This window comes from Acanthopagrus latus, chromosome 22 (assembly GCF_904848185.1).
Source record: "Acanthopagrus latus isolate v.2019 chromosome 22, fAcaLat1.1, whole genome shotgun sequence".
Taxonomy (NCBI): Eukaryota; Metazoa; Chordata; class Actinopteri; order Spariformes; family Sparidae; genus Acanthopagrus; species Acanthopagrus latus.
The window spans coordinates 11054760-11074728 of record NC_051060.1 but is presented as its reverse complement, the minus strand read 5'-3'; the positions used below and the strand labels follow the sequence as shown (position 1 = coordinate 11074728).

General features: G+C 41.7%; 1 protein-coding gene across 2 annotated transcripts; it reads right to left on the bottom strand.

The window, feature by feature from the left end:
• Positions 1 to 1540: 1540 nt before the first annotated feature.
• LOC119012431 (vesicular inhibitory amino acid transporter-like) lies at positions 1541 to 19733 on the bottom strand. 2 transcript variants are annotated; one of them, XM_037086257.1, is made up of 9 exons: positions 19691 to 19733; positions 17578 to 17759; positions 15798 to 16470; positions 9215 to 9351; positions 8514 to 8640; positions 7448 to 7650; positions 5427 to 5664; positions 5047 to 5209; positions 1541 to 3599 (listed from the first exon to the last, which is right to left on the bottom strand). In XM_037086257.1, exons 2-9 carry the CDS (start codon positions 17679 to 17681, stop codon positions 3286 to 3288), a joined length of 1959 nt encoding a protein of 652 aa, XP_036942152.1. In that variant the 5' UTR covers positions 17682 to 17759; positions 19691 to 19733; the 3' UTR covers positions 1541 to 3285. The 2 variants fall into 2 exon arrangements, with proteins under 2 accessions (XP_036942152.1, XP_036942153.1); XM_037086258.1 differs by lacking the exon at positions 19691 to 19733 and having other exon boundaries at positions 15798 to 16467; positions 17578 to 18223.
• Between the last annotated feature and the right edge of the window lie 236 nt (positions 19734 to 19969).

Here is a 19969-nt window from a genome sequence, read left to right as displayed (position 1 = left end):
TTTACCATCACTTTAACAATTCTGTCTGCCACCAGGCACCATGTCACCAGGAAAAAGCGAAGGTTGACTTGCAATCTGTGTCTATAATAGACTAAATGACTGAATCATCTTTGTCCTGTATTGTTGTCATCTGTGACTCTATAAAGAGAAAGGAAATGATCAATAATACCACATGGAAATTGGAAACACTGTGGGGGGGAGTTGTCCGTTGCCACTTTAAATGAACCCCAATCAGTGGTTTGATTCAAAGGAACGCTTTGTTTCAATTGGTCGCCTGTTGACTAAAACTTCCAGGGAAACATCAGATGATTTATAATATAGTGAGGAAGGATCAAACGACCAAACGTGACTTGAATTCAACTTTAAAACGTTAACGTCGTCGGTGTACATTTTAAGCATGAAGATGGCAGTTCCCCGTGACCCCGCGCTACTCCACGAAGTCATTAAAACGACGTCTTGTGACCCCCTCAGTGGCAGGAATAACATGCTGTGCTTCATTTCTAACATTGCACTGTACGGCAATCCGGCGAAAGGTTGTTTTTTTCCGACCACCTTGGAGGCGCCCCTGCTCTCATTCTCCCGTGCACTTGATCAAATAAAGCCTTCTTGAGTGGTCGGGACCATCAGCACAAATCTAATTTGCTCCCTGAGTTTTCTGCTCAGCAAAAAAAAAAAATCCTCCCCGCTTTGTGCGACTTCATCTCACGAGGTTACCGCTGTGCTCGCACGTGCGTTTAAACGCCTTACTAGTAACTCACAGGAACACAGTCTTCCCACAGATGCCTGAATCATCTTTAGTTACACCAGACCCACACAGGAGAAACCGGAAACTTTAATTTCTTCCTCTCCCACTTTCTCTTTCTGTTGACCTTCTTTAATTCAACTTTGATTCAGTTCCCTTGTTTTGCCCCTTTATTCTCAGTCTTATCTTTCCCCTGCTCATTTTTCATGCCTCTCACTTTTCACATTTTCGGAAGATATTTTTGACCAGGTGAAAAATGAAACCATTTTAGTGTCCTCTGTAGTTTTCTTTTCTTTTCTTTTCTTTTCTTTTCTTTTCTTTTCTTTTCTTTTCTTTTCTTTTCTTTTCTTTTCTTTTCTGTCTCACTTTGGCTCAACCCACTTCCACAGTGCGTTGGAAGCACATAAACAGAAGCAGGACCAAAGCCAAAAGTACGCCCACCTGCCAAACACACACACACACACACACACACACACACACACACACACACACACACACACACACACACACACACACACACACACGTTCCTTCCATACATATTTCAACATTACAAATTCAGACAACATCACTCAATCTCCTCCGGTCCAAAGGGGAAGAAGATAAGTAATAGTTTTTGTGACATTTTATTACCCCCTGAAGGCTAATTAGACTTTTTTTTCCCCGTACAAAGATAAAGTTCACTTATACACACTTATGTCACTGAGCAATTTTTACAATTAAGCTGCACAGCAAAAAAAATGTTCATCAAGACATTAAATCTTCAAAAATAGATTAAACTGTTGTAGTTCAGCCTGTTCCACTAATGGCCATAATTATCTTGTCTTCTTACAGTGACACCAGAGACGGGAACTAAAAATCGGCACTTTTCAGGGTACGGTTTTGAGTCACAGTATGAAAACAAACTGGGACGATCTTCGCCTTTTCTGACCCACTTTGTGTCAGTCCTGAAAAACAAGAATTTTATATAGTTCGATTTCTTCTTCTCACATCTAGGCAGTGTGGGAAATGAGATGTAATAGTTTTGATGCTTCCTGTAATAGGATGCCACAAATCATCCATGTGCTGACAGGTGAATATGCGTAAGAAGCTCAAAGAAACACGTGGCAGAAGTCATGATTTTTTAAAAAATTTTTGTCACTTCGCTTGGAACCATATGGAGTATGTCACCATGGTAACCAAAGGATTGAATTGACCTTATATTTCTTATAATACTGTAATACTTCGATGTTCAGTGTGTTCAGCGTGTTGTATGAAGGGTAACTGACAAAGTTGTTTAAAAGCATTTCATGAATGACAGATAAATGATGATGAAGCTTCATACAGAACGTCTGCTTTAATCTCACATTGACATTGGCGACCTCTGTTACAAGCTATTGCTTTCAAATTGTACGACATGACATCTACAATTTCTCTGTGATTGCATTTCAGCCATGAACTCTTCGACTTCACAGCGCCGACGTGTGAATCTTTCATGCTTAAACTCAATACTAGATGATTACACTTACGCAGATAAAATAGGTTATAATCAAAGTATTCACTTCAGTCTGGCTTTGGATTTTTGCTGAGCATTTTACCCCTGACCAGACATACAGCCTGTCACTTAAGTCAGTTAACCATTGCATCCTAAAACTTGACGACACGTTAACATTCTCTGAAACACAGCCAACATTTTGAAACTGTCACAGTTTTCGGTTTGGTCCAGGTGCTCATACTTCTTGGTAAGGTTGAGGAATAGCAGTCTCCTTGGTGACAGTCTGGGTGACATCTACCTCCACATATGGAGTTGGCTGGTTATAGTCGACGTTGTACATTCACTGTTCCGCCAATTTGTACGACCACTAGAGGCCGCCGAACAATAAATGTGACCAAAGACCACCACAGCTGTAATGTCTCTGGTGAGGACGGGCTGCTTCAAATGGTTGCCTTGTTCTTTTAAAAGTAAATGCTTAATCATTAATATTATGGCAGAAAATAAACAACACTACATGTTTTTACGTATCTACACCTCACGATAGAAACAGTTACCACACTACTCAAAGCAACAATATTTAACTTTCTGGAGAAAGATGGCCTCTATGTCCTCAACTACTGCTGCCTTCAGTTGCTAGCTCCGATCTGATATCAAACCAAAGTGTCTCTGTTAGACATCTGACCTTTCTCCATGTCTTCAAAAAAATTACATATATTTTGTGCAAGTATGTTTATACTTGCAATTAGCAATGTTTGGCCATGTGGGAGCTCAGGGAGCGGAAATAAACTTTTCCTATGTAATGCTCTGTGCTCTAATCGACTTGGCTAACTTTGTCGCTCTGCTGTTTGGTGCTGGGAAAGTACTGTACAATGTATTTATGGAGCTTTTTTTTCAGTGAAAGCAGCCAAAACAATGAGCTGAAACATGCTTAAAATGCTCAAGGAAGCTGAGAGGATTGCAGACTCGGTGAAAGTTCTCTAAGGAAAGTTTTAAGGGTAGGGGGGGAGCTCGCAGCTGTCATTTTCTACAAACTGACCCAAATGACCTGTCCATCCATCCGTCACTCCCCTCCTACAGTCCTTCCACCAGTCTTTTCACTGAGCAAATCACTCCAGACGCGCTGCAGACGACCCCCAGACTGAGAATACACACATCTATCAGCCGCTCCCTCACAGCGAGGCGGCCCCACTGCAGTCTGAGGTGAAACAGGCACGGCAGTATGAGTGTCATGGCCGCCCCGGTCACACTGCCTGTCAAACCCATCAACAGGGAGAACCTGGGCACCAGCAGAGCCAGGAGGTATGATGTCATCAGCAGGGCGCCGCGGACCAGCAGGGCCGGGCTGGACACACCTCTGTGTTTGGAGTAGGATGACACCGCAGCGTCTGTAGGAGGAATCGAAGCCGAGAGGTTGAAAAGGGCACACCGTTTGTTTTGACCTGCGAGCAATTTTTGTTTAAAGATTACTCAGTTGTGAGTCATTGTTTTCCATGTTTCATCTGTGTGGAGGCGTCGTCAGCCTCCAGCTTAAAGACCGCAAATTTCCTTATTTACAGCGTGACGTCATTTTAACGAGGCATTACAAGCACCAGGGAATCGAGAGTGGACGGACATGCAGGACGGGGGGGGAAGGGGACCTTTACACCTTACACCTATGTCATCTTCTTTTCTGTTAATCTCCCTGGTAAAAGTATTCATCATCAGACGACATCACATCACACGAGTATTGTAAACCGATGACTTCACGGCTGTTGACAGTCAACAATTATGGAAAGTTCAGACATGGTGACACATGTGTTGACAGTCAACAGTTTCCCTGATCACTCAGCTCAAGAAGGGAAACGAATGGCATGCTTTTTTTTTAGGTTCAATATGTTTCTTGTCATATGTAATGCCATTTTTCTAATGTCTTGATTTTTGGTGCATCCCATAGATTCAATGTATTATTTGTACATATATAAATTGTTTAAGCGGCTAAATTTACATCTGAGCTAATGTTCACTAATGTTCTCTTGGAGTATATATTGGTTTGTGTGTTAGTGGCTCGTACAGTGGTGTATGTTTCATATGTTGTCTGCTGTGAACTGTCTTAATGATGGCTCTTGTGAGAAAGCCTCAGTTATCTAATAGCTAAAATCTTGAAATTAGGAGAACTTGTTGCTCGTACTGCTCACAGTGTGAAAACACAATTACTGTCCTGTAATTAAGTATCCGGCAGACGTTTTCCTTAACGAAATGCTTAGTTCCTCAAAACATATGCTTGCAAAACAAATGGCTTCACTGCTCACCTTTAATAATGACTGTTTTTAGAGCCATAATTATGGTAGTTCACGGAGGCTCGGAGGTGGATGCGAGAACGTGACAGAGGCGGGGGTCTGTGGGCTAATCACGCTCGTCATAGAGAGTAACTGGAGGCTCGTATTCTGTTTCAGCGAGACTTTAATGTTCACTGAAACAACAGCTGAGATGCAGCTCAGTCGAACCACAGATTCCTACTGATGACCCCATGGAATCATGTATCACGTATCATGCTCAAGGGAAACTGTGGCAGTACGAAAGAGTAAAGATGTCAGTGATTCACTTGCTTCGACATCAAGGGGATTTAAATGGACAACCCTCCTCCAGGCCTTGGCTGCGACCAACTTCCCATCAGCATGAGGGTGAGTAGATAACATCTCAATTTTTATTTTTGGGTGAAGTTATCCTCCAACCAACACACCTCTGATGGCTACAAACTAATATATTTTGACGGATGTCCTGGAGGAACTCTTTCATCAATACATTGGGCAGGGTCAGTGGTGTGGATATAGAAATACAGTCAGTGGCGTTCACCTCCAAGCAGGCACGTTTGCAGTATTTCAGCGGCGGAGTAGAATGGCAGAGGGTAGGACAGCAGGGCTTTCGCCAGCAGACACAGGTTGACGAGCGGTCGGAGGTCAGAGGGCAGGTTGTCTGTGATGACCTCGCTGGTCCCCGTCCCCCAGGTCAACACGGCCTAATGGAGGAAGCAATCAAAGCAGTCGGTCAATCAATCACGCCAATTGTCTGTCCCTTCTCCCCTCCTTTGATTGGGTTTGCTGTCGTGAGCCAGATGTCGTGAGCCAATTTCATCTCCTTCTTGATTTTTGGGGGACACTGTTTAATGAGAAAATAGCTTTTTAAACTCTTCACACATGTCACTGAAATTAGAGGAAACCTCCTGTGTCGCTAACCAGTAAGGAAAACATTGTTTTCATGATGCAGGCGGCACCATGAGTCCACCCCAGCATGGCGTTAAACTGCCCTCGGTCCTCCATGCTGCCCTCCAGAGGAGGGAGGAAGATCTGCGAGGTGTAGGAGAAGATGATGACGCCCACAGAGACGAGGAAGTCCTCCGGGTCGGCGGACAGCGTCAGAGAGGACCAGGACCAGCTGCTGGCTCGGCTCAGACAGTACAGCATGACCAACAGGCTGACGGGGGAGGAGAAAATAATAGAGGATACTGATTTACAATGAATCTAATAATAATCCTGTCATTTGTCATTTGTTCAACTTTTATTCGTACAGGACGGTCCAGTTGTACAGTTGTCAGAAGTCCTGTCCAAAGACAGATGAGGAAAACAAAAGAAGGACATGAGTGAACTGTAAACAACACAATATAATAAAAAGAAGCAGAAATGAATAAAGGGACAGTGAATTGTAATGACATTAATTTGATAACGTATGCAATGTCCAAAGAAATGCATGCATCCCCAAATTTGTCTATTTTTACAGTTTCAGATAATTAGAAGGATTAATTGTCCCTGTTCGGTTTGAGAACATCCTCCAACTGCCTAAGCTTAATAAGCCGTTTTAAAACAAAGTGAGTCAGCTGAAAGAAATGTTTTGGCTCAAAAGCCCATGTTGCAATGATCAGAAGGCGGGAATCTTTAGTTTTTCTGATGAGATATATAAGATCTGTAACATGCAATTTTAACGTACGCTCAGCTAACATTCTTTTTCATTGAATAAATAACTCTGACCCAAATTACTGCCATGAAACCACAGATGATTCAAAGCACCAGAAGACAAACCACTGATGTGTGTGCAAATCTTTCATCAAATTGTATAACATAGGTTTCAAGCATCACTTTTAACACAAAGTTTTGTGAATCACGTGAATAAATTAAATATGTTTGTCTGATTTATTTAACTGAAGAGTAATACATAAACCTGGTGTGTTTACTTGATTATTACAGATAAAGTTAAGGGTGAAAGTTGAAGCGAATAAACATAATAAGGTTTTTGTTCACATTTTTTTTACTACTACATACTATATGAAAAGGTGATGCATTTCAAACTGGTGCTTCTGCATTTTGGTATAAATCACACATTATTCAATGCATACACTCTGGCACAACACGATAGAAAAAAACGTTGCATTTGTAGTAAAAATACTCAAAGTGACAGAAATAGTTAAATATGGTATGTTATGTGTTAGCAAGACAAGGTTGCCTCTGTTTGGTGATTTGACCTCTGTTCTTGAGGGTGATCCCGAACTAATCCCATCAACAGCGAGAGATTCAGGATGAACAGAGAGAGGTCCAGATAAAATATTTTTCTGTATGCTTAAAGAAACTCTTACTTGGATTTTGAATATTCTCAGTATTAAAGAAGCAATAATACAAAGTCAGAAATATGCATTTCTTCCATTTGTGAATAAACAAGCTGTTCTCAGAGGACAAGAAGTTCCCCAGAACACTGTGTGAAGTAAGAAAGGTGGCGGGGTCCGCCATCGCCATGTATAACCAAAGCAAAACAGTCTGAAATTGTGTTGTCCTTTAAGGTCAGTTTGTTTATCAAGTTTGTTTAAGCATCAACAAAACATAAATGTAGATCTTTCTCCTCTTCCCCAAAACTACATACTGCACCTTTAAATCCTCACTCATCTGGGAATACGCTGAGACGGAATGTGTATTTAAACATGACTTGATGACCCAAGGAAGGCTTCTGTCCCCTTGTATCATGCTAGACACCTGGCATGACAGATAAATCAAACACCCAGTAACAGCGGTGCCGGTGTGTAGCAGGTGGCAGCAGACAGCAGAACCAGCAGCAGCTGCTAAATGATCACAAGACTGAGAGGGAGAGCAGATTATAAAGACCGCCCTGCTGTCTTGATTTAATACCATTGGTGAGTTCTGTCAGCTGGTAGCAATCAGCTGACAGCGCTGCTCTGGCAGGACAACTGTGATGCCGCTTTCAATCGAGTCACCTGATCAGCATGTGAGCCAGGGAGCACAGCAGGCTGAGCGCGGAGACTGGCCTGAGATCAGTCAGCAGCAGACAGGGCAGCAGGAACATCAGAGACACCAGAGAACACACTGATCTGGGGACAGTCATCCCCGTCAGGCTGTCAGATAACAGACTGGTGGAGACGACTAGATACAGCGTGCAGGTCATCAGCAGCTCAATCACCTGGAGAAAAGACACACAAGGACATTACTTCACGCGTTTTCCTTTTCATCGTGAGAAACAGAGGGCGTCTCAATCCACCTGTTTGTCAAGGTCATTTTGAATAATGCTAAAATAATCCACAGAGGCAAAGCAATCCAATGTGATGTCTGAAAAACTCACTTTCCTTTTAAAAATCCGAAAGAATTATGTACTTTCACTGGGCTCTAATGCAATTCAGTTTGATTCAATATTCTCTCTGAAACAAAACAGATAATGATCCACGATATTCTGAACTCGCTCTCCAGCCAGAAATATGTTTTTCTTCTGCTGCGCACAGTTGAACGTTTGAGCTTCAAACTGTCTTCACATTCATTCCTCAAAGTGTAAATCTCCCTCGCAGCCATAGTAAATATTAAGGGCGGGGAAGGAGGAAGTATAAAGGAGTATGAAGAGCGAAATGTCTGTTTGGTGGGGAGGCCACGCGGATGGGCAGTCAGGTTCAACAAGCACGTATCGTAACGTCAGGTAACATAACACAGCGTGAATGAACCCTAATGTGACATAACAACGCAACGGAGCGGAACAGAGGGGAAATGTAACAGAAGGTAAGTTGCGCAAAGTAGGAACATTAAAGAGGTAACACTGTGATTTGTGAACAAGTTTTTCCTAAACCCAGCAGGCAGTTTTAGTGCAGAGTTTTGATTTGTGACATCACAGATCATGGTCCAGTATACAGCTACCAGTGCACAAACAGTGAGAATGGTCTTTACAGTGACATCTTATGTCCAGTGGTTAAACTTGATGATGGAGAAGGAGTGTGTGTGTGTGTGTGTGTGTGTGTGTGTGTGTGTGTGTGTGTGTGTGTGTGTGTGTGTGTGTGTTACCTGAGCTACATTGACCATCCAGCCGCCCAGTCCAGGCCAGTGTGGCCACAGCCCTTTGCAGCAGGCCTCCACGATGTCCTGGTAGCTGCGTCGCACTCGGACTCTTGACACTGAGCCAGACCCTCCGCTGAAAAGATGCGAGCACCTTCTTCATGTGATGACGCAAATTCACATTTTTTTCAAGGCTACTTCATGTTGTCTTTGAGCTCAGAGTGTTTTTTATAGAAAGCACAGCTTCGCCTCAAGAAATGTTTTAAGTGAGCACAATGAGATTTTTGGCTGTCGTTTTTTTTTGGTTTGTTTTAGGGCCAGAGATGTATTTCAAATTCAAACGCGTCTCAATTAAACTCATTTCAATCCATAAGCCACAAGGCAAAAGCGAACACAAACGCCACAGTTTTACAGAACACATCATGTTCACTTTCCCTCTACGACCAGAATCACACACATTTGGACTCTAAAAACTCTCTGCTCTTTGTTTGGATTAGATTCCCCACTGGATAGAACAGAGGGAATATATCTATTTCTATGTATATAAGAGAACTCCGCTGTCAGTAATGATAGTCACCATCATTGAAAATGCAGAGAGGAGACCGCCGTCTGCAGAAATTCTAACATAGGTACCAAAAAAAATTGAATTTCATGTAATACAAGCGATGTAATTATAAAGCGACGTTGCGGCTGGCTTACTGAAACCTCACCTTTGTTCTTCCTCATACAGACAGGCCACCAGGATCCTGCCCGTGTGGTTGCAGACCCAGGCCGACAGAACCAGCAGAACGAGACCCACGTAACCCGACCTGACCAGAGCGAAGGGTAAACCCAACACGAAGATACCCTGAGGGAGAACAGAGAGAAGGGGAGACAGAGCACGGGCGGGGAGGAACAGACCAAGACCAGATTGAATGAGCTCCCTCAAAATCTCTCTTGTGGTGCGTCCTGTTAATTGAGCAGTTAAAGCTTTGATATGTCATATAGCCAGACTTCGAAGGGAGCTCCAAACACATAGGGGGCACCGCATCACCGAAGGTAATCGACAACTGCTGCTGTTTGTAGGCTATGCTTGGTTGTAAGCACAGGTAAAAAACCAAGATAGTGTGGCTGAATTTTATTTTGTTTATGTGCATTTTTCAATGACGTGTGTTCCATGGTGAGTAACATGGCAGTTGAGCTTCTCTCCACATTTCTGTTAAGCAAGGAAAACAGAAGCAAGATGAGTTAATTTCTTGACATTTTGCAAGTTTGAGTTTTGCTCATTTAGAGCACAAAATTCCAAGAGAGCTTGTGAAACGCAACGACTGCGCGAGGCATACACCGTATCTCCCAGCTGAAACCATCCCCTTGCACAAGAGGATGGGGTGAACATTCTGAGACATGTAAGGTACAATAAGGTATGAGGTGCAAATGAGAAATCTAACTTAAGCCATCTTCGCATGGTGCAGGGTGCTCGTTTCACACAGGTCAAGTTTCCATCAGAAACAACTGCTGAAAATAATTATGCTGTGAATATTCCACAATCTTGCTGCAAGAAGAGGGGAAAGGAATGAGGATGAGCACTGAAAAGGAAACCGAGAGGAAGGAGAAACTGCTCGTGGTTGGAAGACGAGGACGGCGAGAGGAGAGTTCTGGCCCGACGCCTGGAGAGTTCGAGGATGCAGGAGGACCTGCAGGAGCAGAAGGAGGACGAGGAGGAGGAGTGTCGAGCCTTGGCCCGTCACCAATGGGGAAAACGTTTGCCAGAGAGAGAGAGGGGTGGGGGGGTGGGGGGGACTGGAGGTGGACGAGGAAGATGACAAGAAAGAAGGAGAAGGAGCAAGGAAGGGGTGAGGAAGGGGCGGGTGGGGAGGGTGCACGACCTCACGGCTAGAGAGGCGGGAGGTTTCCCGCGAGGTGGAGGAGGGAGGAAGAGAGGGGGGGAGATCAGAGGAGACAAGGAGCGACTTTGATGGGGCTGCTGCGTTCTGAATGCTGGAACATGGAGACTCAGCGAGGGAGAGTTATGGAAACACATCACAGCACGTCGTCGGCGCAGGCAGACAAGCAGAGACACACATTGTGGACGCGTAAACAGACGAGCGCGCAGTCTCTCCGCTTTCAAGTTACTATTTTGTAACTGGAGTCTGTTAGGCATATGCTGATGGAGCTTTGATGTTCAAATGGAGCTGCTGGGGATGAAAGCAGTCTGAGAGAAATCTGACGCTCAAGTATCTGATTTCATCTCTCTCTCTCTCTCTCTCTCTCTCTCTCTCTCTCTCTCTGTCTCTCTCTGTCTCTCTCTCTCCCCACGCTGCTCGTTCTCTCTGTGTTTCTGCCAGCTAATTCCTCATTGGCTGCTCTGGGCGCAACCTGAAGAAGCTCCCAATCACAAATAAGAGAAGGAAAAAAAACAGGAAAAAAAAGAAAAGAAAATCCCCTCAGAGCATTGTTCTTTTCAGCTCCCATCCGACACCCGAGAGACCTTTAATATCTGTTTATTCAAGGAATGTCGGGAGAGCAACACAACCTCTTTTTTTTTTTTTCTGTTCGTACCTTGCGCTCGCACAAGACTGGACGCCGGGCAGCGGCGACCTATGCTGCGAAAATAAGAGATTACACACTCGCTGCTCCCGTCTGGACCTCCCAGGTGGGACACTTCAACGGCTGCCCTTCAGGTTATGCACAATATTTAATGCAAGCACATGCCCCCATGCCGACAAAGTGATGGAGAAATGTCACTTCCCACCATGAGGGGATGAAGTAGAGCAGGATGGGGCCAAGAAAAGACAGGTTTGACATTTTAAAAAAAAATTGGAAGCAAAATATTTTTCTTGAAAGAAATCTTATTTGTTCAAATATATAAAAAATATATCTGACAAGGATGTGTCCGAGCCTTTCACAGTGTAAAAATGCAACTTTTGCACAAATGATTTCCGTAATTGTAATGGCTTTTGGACTTAAAACAAATAAAAGGGAAACAATAAAAATGGACTGAAAGATTTGGAGAATTTGATGCTTTTGTCTGTCATGGGCTACTTGACAGAAACTTTAACATTTTAAGGGTTTTGGTCTTCAGACAAGTTTAGCAAGTTTAAGATGTCGTCTTGGTTTGATTGATTAAAAGAGTTCTCGGAAGAGTTTATTAACATAACCTTAACATGGCTTGCTTTTTTAAACCAAAAGCATGAGCCTTTCCTTCACCTAACCAAGTCGGATTTGAGGCTCAACCAAATGAAGCTCTGACCGTTTCTCCAGCAGTCAGGTGTCAGTTTGTGTGATGTCTTGTAACGTTCTTGTACATAGTTTTGGTAAAAGTTACAGGAGGACTATACTAGTAACACAATACAAGTTTTTTTTTTTTACTGTCTAGTAGCAAAAAATGCAAGACAAGCAAACAATACCAAATACATTCTTTTTTCAGAGGAATGTGGTTAGCTACTTGGCGTCAAAACAACAATTTGAAGATTGTCATTGTTATGGCGTGTGTCTAATAATTTATTAACCAAATGATTAGTCTGTCAATTGAGAAAACAATCAGTGGATGAAGTCCCAAGGAATGATAATGATAATGATTCCTCGTTCCAGATAATGGGGACGATAATGACGATGATAAAAGGAGGAGATCTACAAACCGATGTGTGAAAGCTGAAACCAAAACTGCAGAAATGTCCCTCTCGCTGCACTAACCTGCAGCATGTATTCAGCCTCACTCGTCTCGCAGGGTCTTGGGATGTATTTGGCAGCACGATGAACCAAATAACTTTTGACAGCAATCGTTCCAAAACAAAATGGGGACATTCTGCGTTTCCCTGCAGGCTTGTGCTTGGATTTGAAAAAACCCATTTAAAACAACTTGGATCTTGAAATTTTCAACCCAGTTTAAGATGAAATGACGCTTAAAAACAGATAATCATAGGCGGCTGAGTCGATACCAGCTTTCCTCAGCGTCAGAAAAACAAAAGGTCCGCGTCTCTAATCTGCAATGATGACACACAAATGGAGCTCCCTCATTAGCAGTCAGGTTGGAATTAAATCTGAGTTTCGTAATATTCCCATGTCGGGGGCCTTGAGAGCTGGAGCTGGCTTTTGCATTTCTGGCAGCAAATTTGCTCTCTAATAAAAACTTTATTAAGCTGGCAGACAGTCAGTTATATTGGCATCAATAAACCACCTCCGGAAAATACATATTTTCTTTTTAGCCTTGATAGGAGATAAAACTGCTGTTCTTTTTGTCCATTATTAAGACATCTGTTCGCCCATTTACAAATGCATCTGCCATTACTGCAATGATAGGTGTTCATACATCAGATTATCATCTGCATCTTTTATCGCTGCTGCGTGGCGATCCATCACTGTGAGTCTTAAACAGCTCCTCCGTGTCATTGTCTTTTACAGAAAGAAATGCTCTCATCTGATTTGGAATAATAATGATCACCCTGAGGAACTGCTACTCATAATGCAATTACGCTGCATTTAAATTTAAATTAGTAATTGAATTGTGTTTATTATCTTGGATGTTGTATTTCACCATTTGCATGTCTGTCGGTTGAGGTTTTTAAATGAGGCCATTACAGGGTTCTACGCCCTTACACCTACTTTTTTTTATATTTGTATTTATTTGTGTGAAACAAATCAGCAAAAACGTAAACAAAAGCATCCAATTGATAATAAACAACATCACTGATCCCGCAGTGACCTTACCTTAACCTATCCGTGACCGCAGCCAAACGGATTACCGAGCAATCCATTTGGTTGTGCTTCCTGATTAAAGCGCGCTGCAGGTAACAGATGAGCTATGAAACATAAACCGACCCGACAGCTACAGAGGAAGCTGATACTGTTTTAGCAGAGTTTGAAGAAAAAATGCTTCATATCAAATCACAGACAAATTATGGACATGGACACAATCAAACAAATATCAGATGAAATGAAATATTATACATATTGTTGAGGAATCTCTCTCTGTCTGGATGTCAAGTGCGTATCTCGAGAACCGCTCATCCGATCTACTTCACACTTGACAGGTTCTTGGCAAATTTAGTGAGGGCTAGGAGGTTCACCAACAGCCTCAGGGTTTTATTAGAGCATAGATAGGGAGGTGAACTGGTCACTCATGCTAATACAGCCAAAATTCCCCTGCTTCCACTACCACCATTATAAAAAAAGATGAAAGAAAACTTTAAGTAGGACCTGTAAATGAGGCCGAACATGCCTCTTTCTCTTATGAATTTTTGTTCAATGACGTTTTTATACTTGTAAAACCTTACTGTGCATATTCAATGGGCCGCATAATCAAGAAGTAAAGTGTTTATTTGGCTTATGCACACGGCACGCAGTTCTCATTGGTATGAATGGGCGCCATCTTTGCGTCTGGTACCTTATTCTTCTTGTCAGCACCTTGGACGCCAGCTGTCTCACTGCTTGTTGTCGGAAGTTCTTCGCAAATCGCAAATATCAAACATGTTTGATTTTATCTGAGTGGCTCCAAAGAGTCAGTGAGCAGTTCCGGAAGCTGAGGACTGGATCTGTAAACCCCTCACATGTACCGTATGATCTATGACGAACAACATGTTTTGGAAATACATAAAAAAGTGAGAATCCATATATCTAAAAACGCAATTTAATTCAGTATCATGATTCATTAGAGACAGACTTTCTTGGTCTCTGATGAAAACTGGGACCCTCCGCCACTCAGATAGAGAGACGTTAATAAACCAACCACATACTGTAAAGTACTTGTTTATCTACTAAATATCATGCATTGTAATGGTATTTGTATTTATGTAGAAACACTAACGCTAATGATGATTAAACACGTGTTAACAGCAGTCTTAATGTAAATTCACCTCAACTCCTGAAGGAATATGTTTACATGTTTGCCTTAATTTGTCAGCACGTGTGTGTGTGTGTGTGTGTGTGTGTGTGTGTGTGTGTGTGTGACTGACTGTGTGTGACTGACTGTGTGTGACTGACTGTGTGTATGCATGCGTACACTGTATTGATGCCCTAATGTCATAATGTTCTTTACGGACCCAGTGATGCCGTTCAATTACGCTGCAGTTATTCAGTGAAGGAGCACATTTACATGAGTACAGTAGTTGAATACGGCCCAGCGTTTACAGCATAATAAGCTATTAGCGTTACCGCGGCGGGGACACGCGGTGACTGAGAGCTTTTCTTTTTTTAAAGCCATTTCATTCACGCTTTATTTGATTATGAAGACTGGAGAGCTGGCAGGACCAGAAAACATTGTTTGGTAATATTGAAACATAATGGGAGCAGACTGAATAGCCTGCAGGTTTAATGCTTCTTGAATGTGGTGTGCAGATTGGTGCCTAAACAGTTGGCTTTACATTCTGGATTTGTCTCCGGCGAGACTGTTAGGAAGCGAGACTTTCAAGGAGTTCAAGAGTGAAATAAAGTGCTGAAACTGAACAAAACAATCAATTTCAAGTTTGCAGCTGCATTAATAATTATCTTTGATTAGAAATGATTGCTGTTCAGCAGCTATTTCAAAATTTAAAAATAAAGAGAACGTTTGTGCTTCATGGCTAGATTGAATAACTTTTAACATTCATTAGGCAATCACTTTTATCATGTTTCAACTACATATACTTATTTGGGGCAATGCGGGGTTACTTTAAAGACAACAAAGATCACGAAAAAGGATCGAGAGGGATGCATCGTTTTCACCCAATTTTATTTTGTGTCCGCACTTATGTAAAATCTACACAGTACAACCCCTATTGTTTAATGCAAGGTGTTGCATTTCTTTACAATACAGAGGTGATTTACGACAGCTCTGACCTTGACTATGACTTTGGGGAAAGAAGACCTGGCAGGCGGGGACAAGAGAATGAAGCAGAAGAGGTAAAAGAGAGAACTGGGCAATGCGTAGAGCTTGAATACTCTCACATATCACGCTGTGAATTGATTGTGGAGAGACAAACCAAGACCGTTCCACTGCGTTTAGAGGCAGTTTGCAGGAGCGTGTTTTACAATGCGTAAACGGGACAGTTATGCCTTTCTTTGTTCGGTGAAACGAAAGACACTACTTTTTTTCTGTTTAATGAGGACAAGCATTTAATTTCTTGTCATTTAGTGAGTTTATTTTGTTAATTTATTACATTAAAAGCCAGCATATCTCTGCCAGCTGAAACTAAGGTCTCTTCTGTCCAGTACAAAGTGGTATTATGAAAGAATAAGGGGCCACGGCTGGCTAGTTAATTTGTGGAAACCTTCGTAACTGTCCTTTAAACTGAACATGAAAGTGGAATGAAATGCGGAAGTATCTGAAAGATCTCTTACCTGTATAGCATTTGTGACGTTCCAGCCAGCCTCCCAGGCGGTGATGGTGGCAGACGGATTCAGATCTGTGGTGCCAGTGCTGGCTGCCAGTTCTGGGCTCATCCTTGCTCTCTCTTCTTCAAGGCTGGGACAGAACTGAGAAGGCCCCTCCACAGCTTCCTCTCCTTCCTTTTTCTCCTCTCCATCTTCCAAAAGTCTCCGTTTTTGCATATTCCCTCTCAGCAGCCCGACCAACCGGCAGGATCCTCCCTCGTCACTCTGATTGAAACTTTCCTCACTGTTGCTTCCCGCCTTGTCAGCATGCATCTCAGAAGATACTCTCCCTTTGCCATAACTTCCGGGGTTTTTGAACCACAGTGGGCCTGCAGTGGAAACTGCTGAAGTTATGGTGATGGTACTGGGTCCGGAGGAGATAACAGTAGCTCTGGTTTCTTTAAAAGCTGGGCTCTCCTGCCAAGAGCTGCTGGTGGACCCCATTTGATTTGGAGCTGGTCTCTCCCTCATACTGGGATAATCAGTCTTAGATGATCTGCTTCTCCTGGTCTCATCACAGCTGGGATTATTTATGTTTGCGATGTTGTCATAAGGCGATCGGCTCTGCTCACCGTAGATTCTGTTCAGTTCATCACTGTGAGTCAGAATCAGCATCTCTTCATCCTCCTGAAAGAACCTGCTGATCAAAACCACTTTATTATAGTTCATAGTTTCTGTAGAGTCACCCTATTTACTATAACAGCATCTTTTTCCTCCCACAGGAGGACTAAGTTCAGTTACAAATAAATGTACAAACAAATTATATTGTTGTTCTTTCAAAATTACATAAAGGTGCAGGCTGTATGCAACAACAAAAAAATCAATATCAAGAACATAAGAATGAAAAGCAGTGATTGAATGTAACATTTGCAAGTTCCATTTTCAGCTATGGAGGCATATATTGTACTTTTTACTCTATAACATTTATATGCTGACTTTTGCTACTAGTTACTAGATTGCATGCTGCATCAGGTCCAAAGAGATGCGTGTTTGAATGACATAATTTCAATCACTGTGAGATTAACAAAAAAACATCAACTGTACTTAAGTACATTTACTGCCGGAACTTTAAGTAAATGTACTTTTATGCAAGTAATATTCATATGAGTGACTTCACTTTTACCAACATAATATCTTTTAATCACATTGTGACTGTATAAATACTTGTATCTATATGCATAATTGTCACATAGTATTAGTGCAGGTAGATATTTACTGTAGTTTTTACTTAATCATGATAATGCATGATGCACGGGTCTTTCTATATCCATATATGCAAATCTGAAGCAGCTGCTTTAACAGCCAATTATCAGTTCATCATTAATAAATCATGAAATCCGGAAGTTTTTTTGTTACCACATGATCTATGTTCTCTGCAAAATCAGAGTGTGCTACAATAGTTTAAAATCAATAGAACAGATAAAGGAAACAACGAGTCAATTAACTAGATAACACACAATAATGACTTCATTTTTTTCTACAAGATACGTCTTTGTGGCTTTGTGTCCATTTTGGTTGTATGGTCAATCTTTTTTTTTTTTCATTTTACTCATTCAAAATCTTAACAGCGATTAATCATTATTGGATGTATATATATATATATATATATATATATATATATATATATATATATATATATATATATATATATATATACACACATATCCTGGCAGATACTTTTCATGGCCTTCTATATAATAAGTAGCACAAATCAGCTTTGAAAAAATAATCCCACTATGTGACTCACCTTGATGTCCAGTCCAAGTGCAGCCGTGACACCACCCAGCCCCACAGAGACCCGGAGGTGCTCCAGGGCTGCCCAGAGATCTGAGCCCAGGGACGAGAGCCCATCTTCAGCTTCACTGTCTACGGAGACAGCCTCCCTGCCTCTGGTGGTCTGAGGGTCTGGAAGGGGGAGCTTGACTGACACTGGACAAATAAACACACTCATGCAAAAGATTCTCACCAACACACACACTCAAAAACCAGAACCAAATGCACAGGCGTATGAAGTGACTGACAAGTTGGTGAGCTGTAACATTATAATACACCAGTGTTGTCAACAGTGAAGAAGTAAACAGCTGCAATGACCTGCAAAGTAGGTAAGTACACCCAGGGATATAGTGAAGGGCAAAACTTACTTAAATACACTTTTCATAGTATGGCACTCAGTAGAGCGCATACCTCCACCAAGGCCCTGCAGTCCCCCTTCACACAATCAAGCCTGATCCAATATTAAACTTGATAACCCTGTATCACTCTCAGTTCACCTCATCCACAATTGCACAACTTGAGCCCAGCAGATCTAAGATTTGGATCAAACTGCACTCCGTCCTAGATACCAACACAACCTAAATACACCTGATTGTTTTCATCAAGATCAATGCATTATTCTCTGTGAAATTAACTAAAATGATGTTAACACCCCCCACAACATTATAAATCTAGCAATCTTAAAAATGTGAGAAATAAAATTACAAGACTGTCCCTTATTCCAGATCCACACCAAATGTTAACAGGATCAGTTCTGGGGTGAGACCCATCCTGCATCCAATTTTTGTTGAAATCTGTGCAGTGGTTTTTTTCTGTTATCCTGCTGACAATCCAACCGACCAACAAACAAACGGACATGGGGGAAAATATAACCTCCTTTGTGGATTATTAACAAAATAAAATACAATATAAACTCACATTTACTCATCGCAATGCTCTACTGAAAAGTTTAACGAATGCACCAAGCTGCTGCTGGGGTTTTTTATTAACTCTGTGTTCATATTCAGCATTATTGATGCTCTGAGTTCAGTAACAAACATCATCTACACACATGGATGAATGCATAGATACATGTAAAGTTCATACCCAGCTGCTTCAGATTTGCCCCAGAGTGTGGTGAGTTGTGCAGGGCAGCAGGAGGAGCCCTAGAACAGTTGTGTAACTTTTGTAGACACAACTGGACCAAAACTTCTGTCCAACTCTGCTGCACTTCACTTCTGGACAGTACGCCTTTCTGGTTTCTTTTCAACTCTTCTCCTTTTATTTTCTGTAGTGCTGATGCAACTCTTCAGTTGCTTTGTAGCATCTGAAGTTTGCCTTTTCCAAAACTGCTGTAGTTCTGCAGCACACTGAAGTGCGCTTTAAAATCCTAATGGTTTCACAGTTTTTTAGCACCTTTTGAGCGTCAAACATAGACAGCTTCAAATGATCATACTCCTTTTATACCAGCTGTGGAAAGTTCACTTACAATTCTACTTATGAGGCCAATGGACTATAACAGACTGGTCTAAATTCAGGGTCACCGTATGCTCCCAAAAGTCCCAGGATGTCAAGTAAGACACACCACATTTGGCAGGATTCAATCAGCTGTAGTGGCGGGAAATCCATGAACTCAGCTACTGTACAATATTTCAGGTAGGCAGGTATTTCATTCCACTTTTTACTTCACCTCATTACATTCTGTACAACTTTTACTTAAGTAGTATTTGTATGAAGTAACTTCTAAAGGAGCAATATGTAATATGTTTAGTTTTAAACATTTAAAAATTGACTAAAATGATGAACAGAATGGAAAGAATCCGAGCCAGTTTGTACCTCAAGAGGAGTTAGTCCTAATGTAAAAAACACCAAGAGTGCTTGGTGCTCCGACTGCTAATTGAGCTTCCTTGCTGCTACAGTTAGCAGTGGTAAGCGGCTACCCTGCTGAGGTGCTGCCCCATGTGTTGTGGAGAGGACGAATGAATTAGCAGTACCTCAAAACTGTACTTAAGCAGAGTACTGTTCATGTTTTTTATTCATTTATCATTATTATTATTATTATTATTATTATTATTATTCTTATTATTATTATTTTAATTATACATTACCATTGACCATTTATGTAGTGGAATCTTGAAGCAAAAGATATTCATATGAGTGTAGTTTCTAGACGGAGTGACAGTATACATCTTTCATCTTGAGTAAATGTACTTAGTTGCATTGCATCCAAGTATCAATCAATCAATCAATCAATCAATCAATCAATCAATCAATCAATCAATCAATCAATCAATCAATCAATCTACCTACCTACCTACCTAGCAACCAACCAACCAACCAATCAACCACCATGTTGCACCACATTTTTTGCCTCAAATGATCCATAT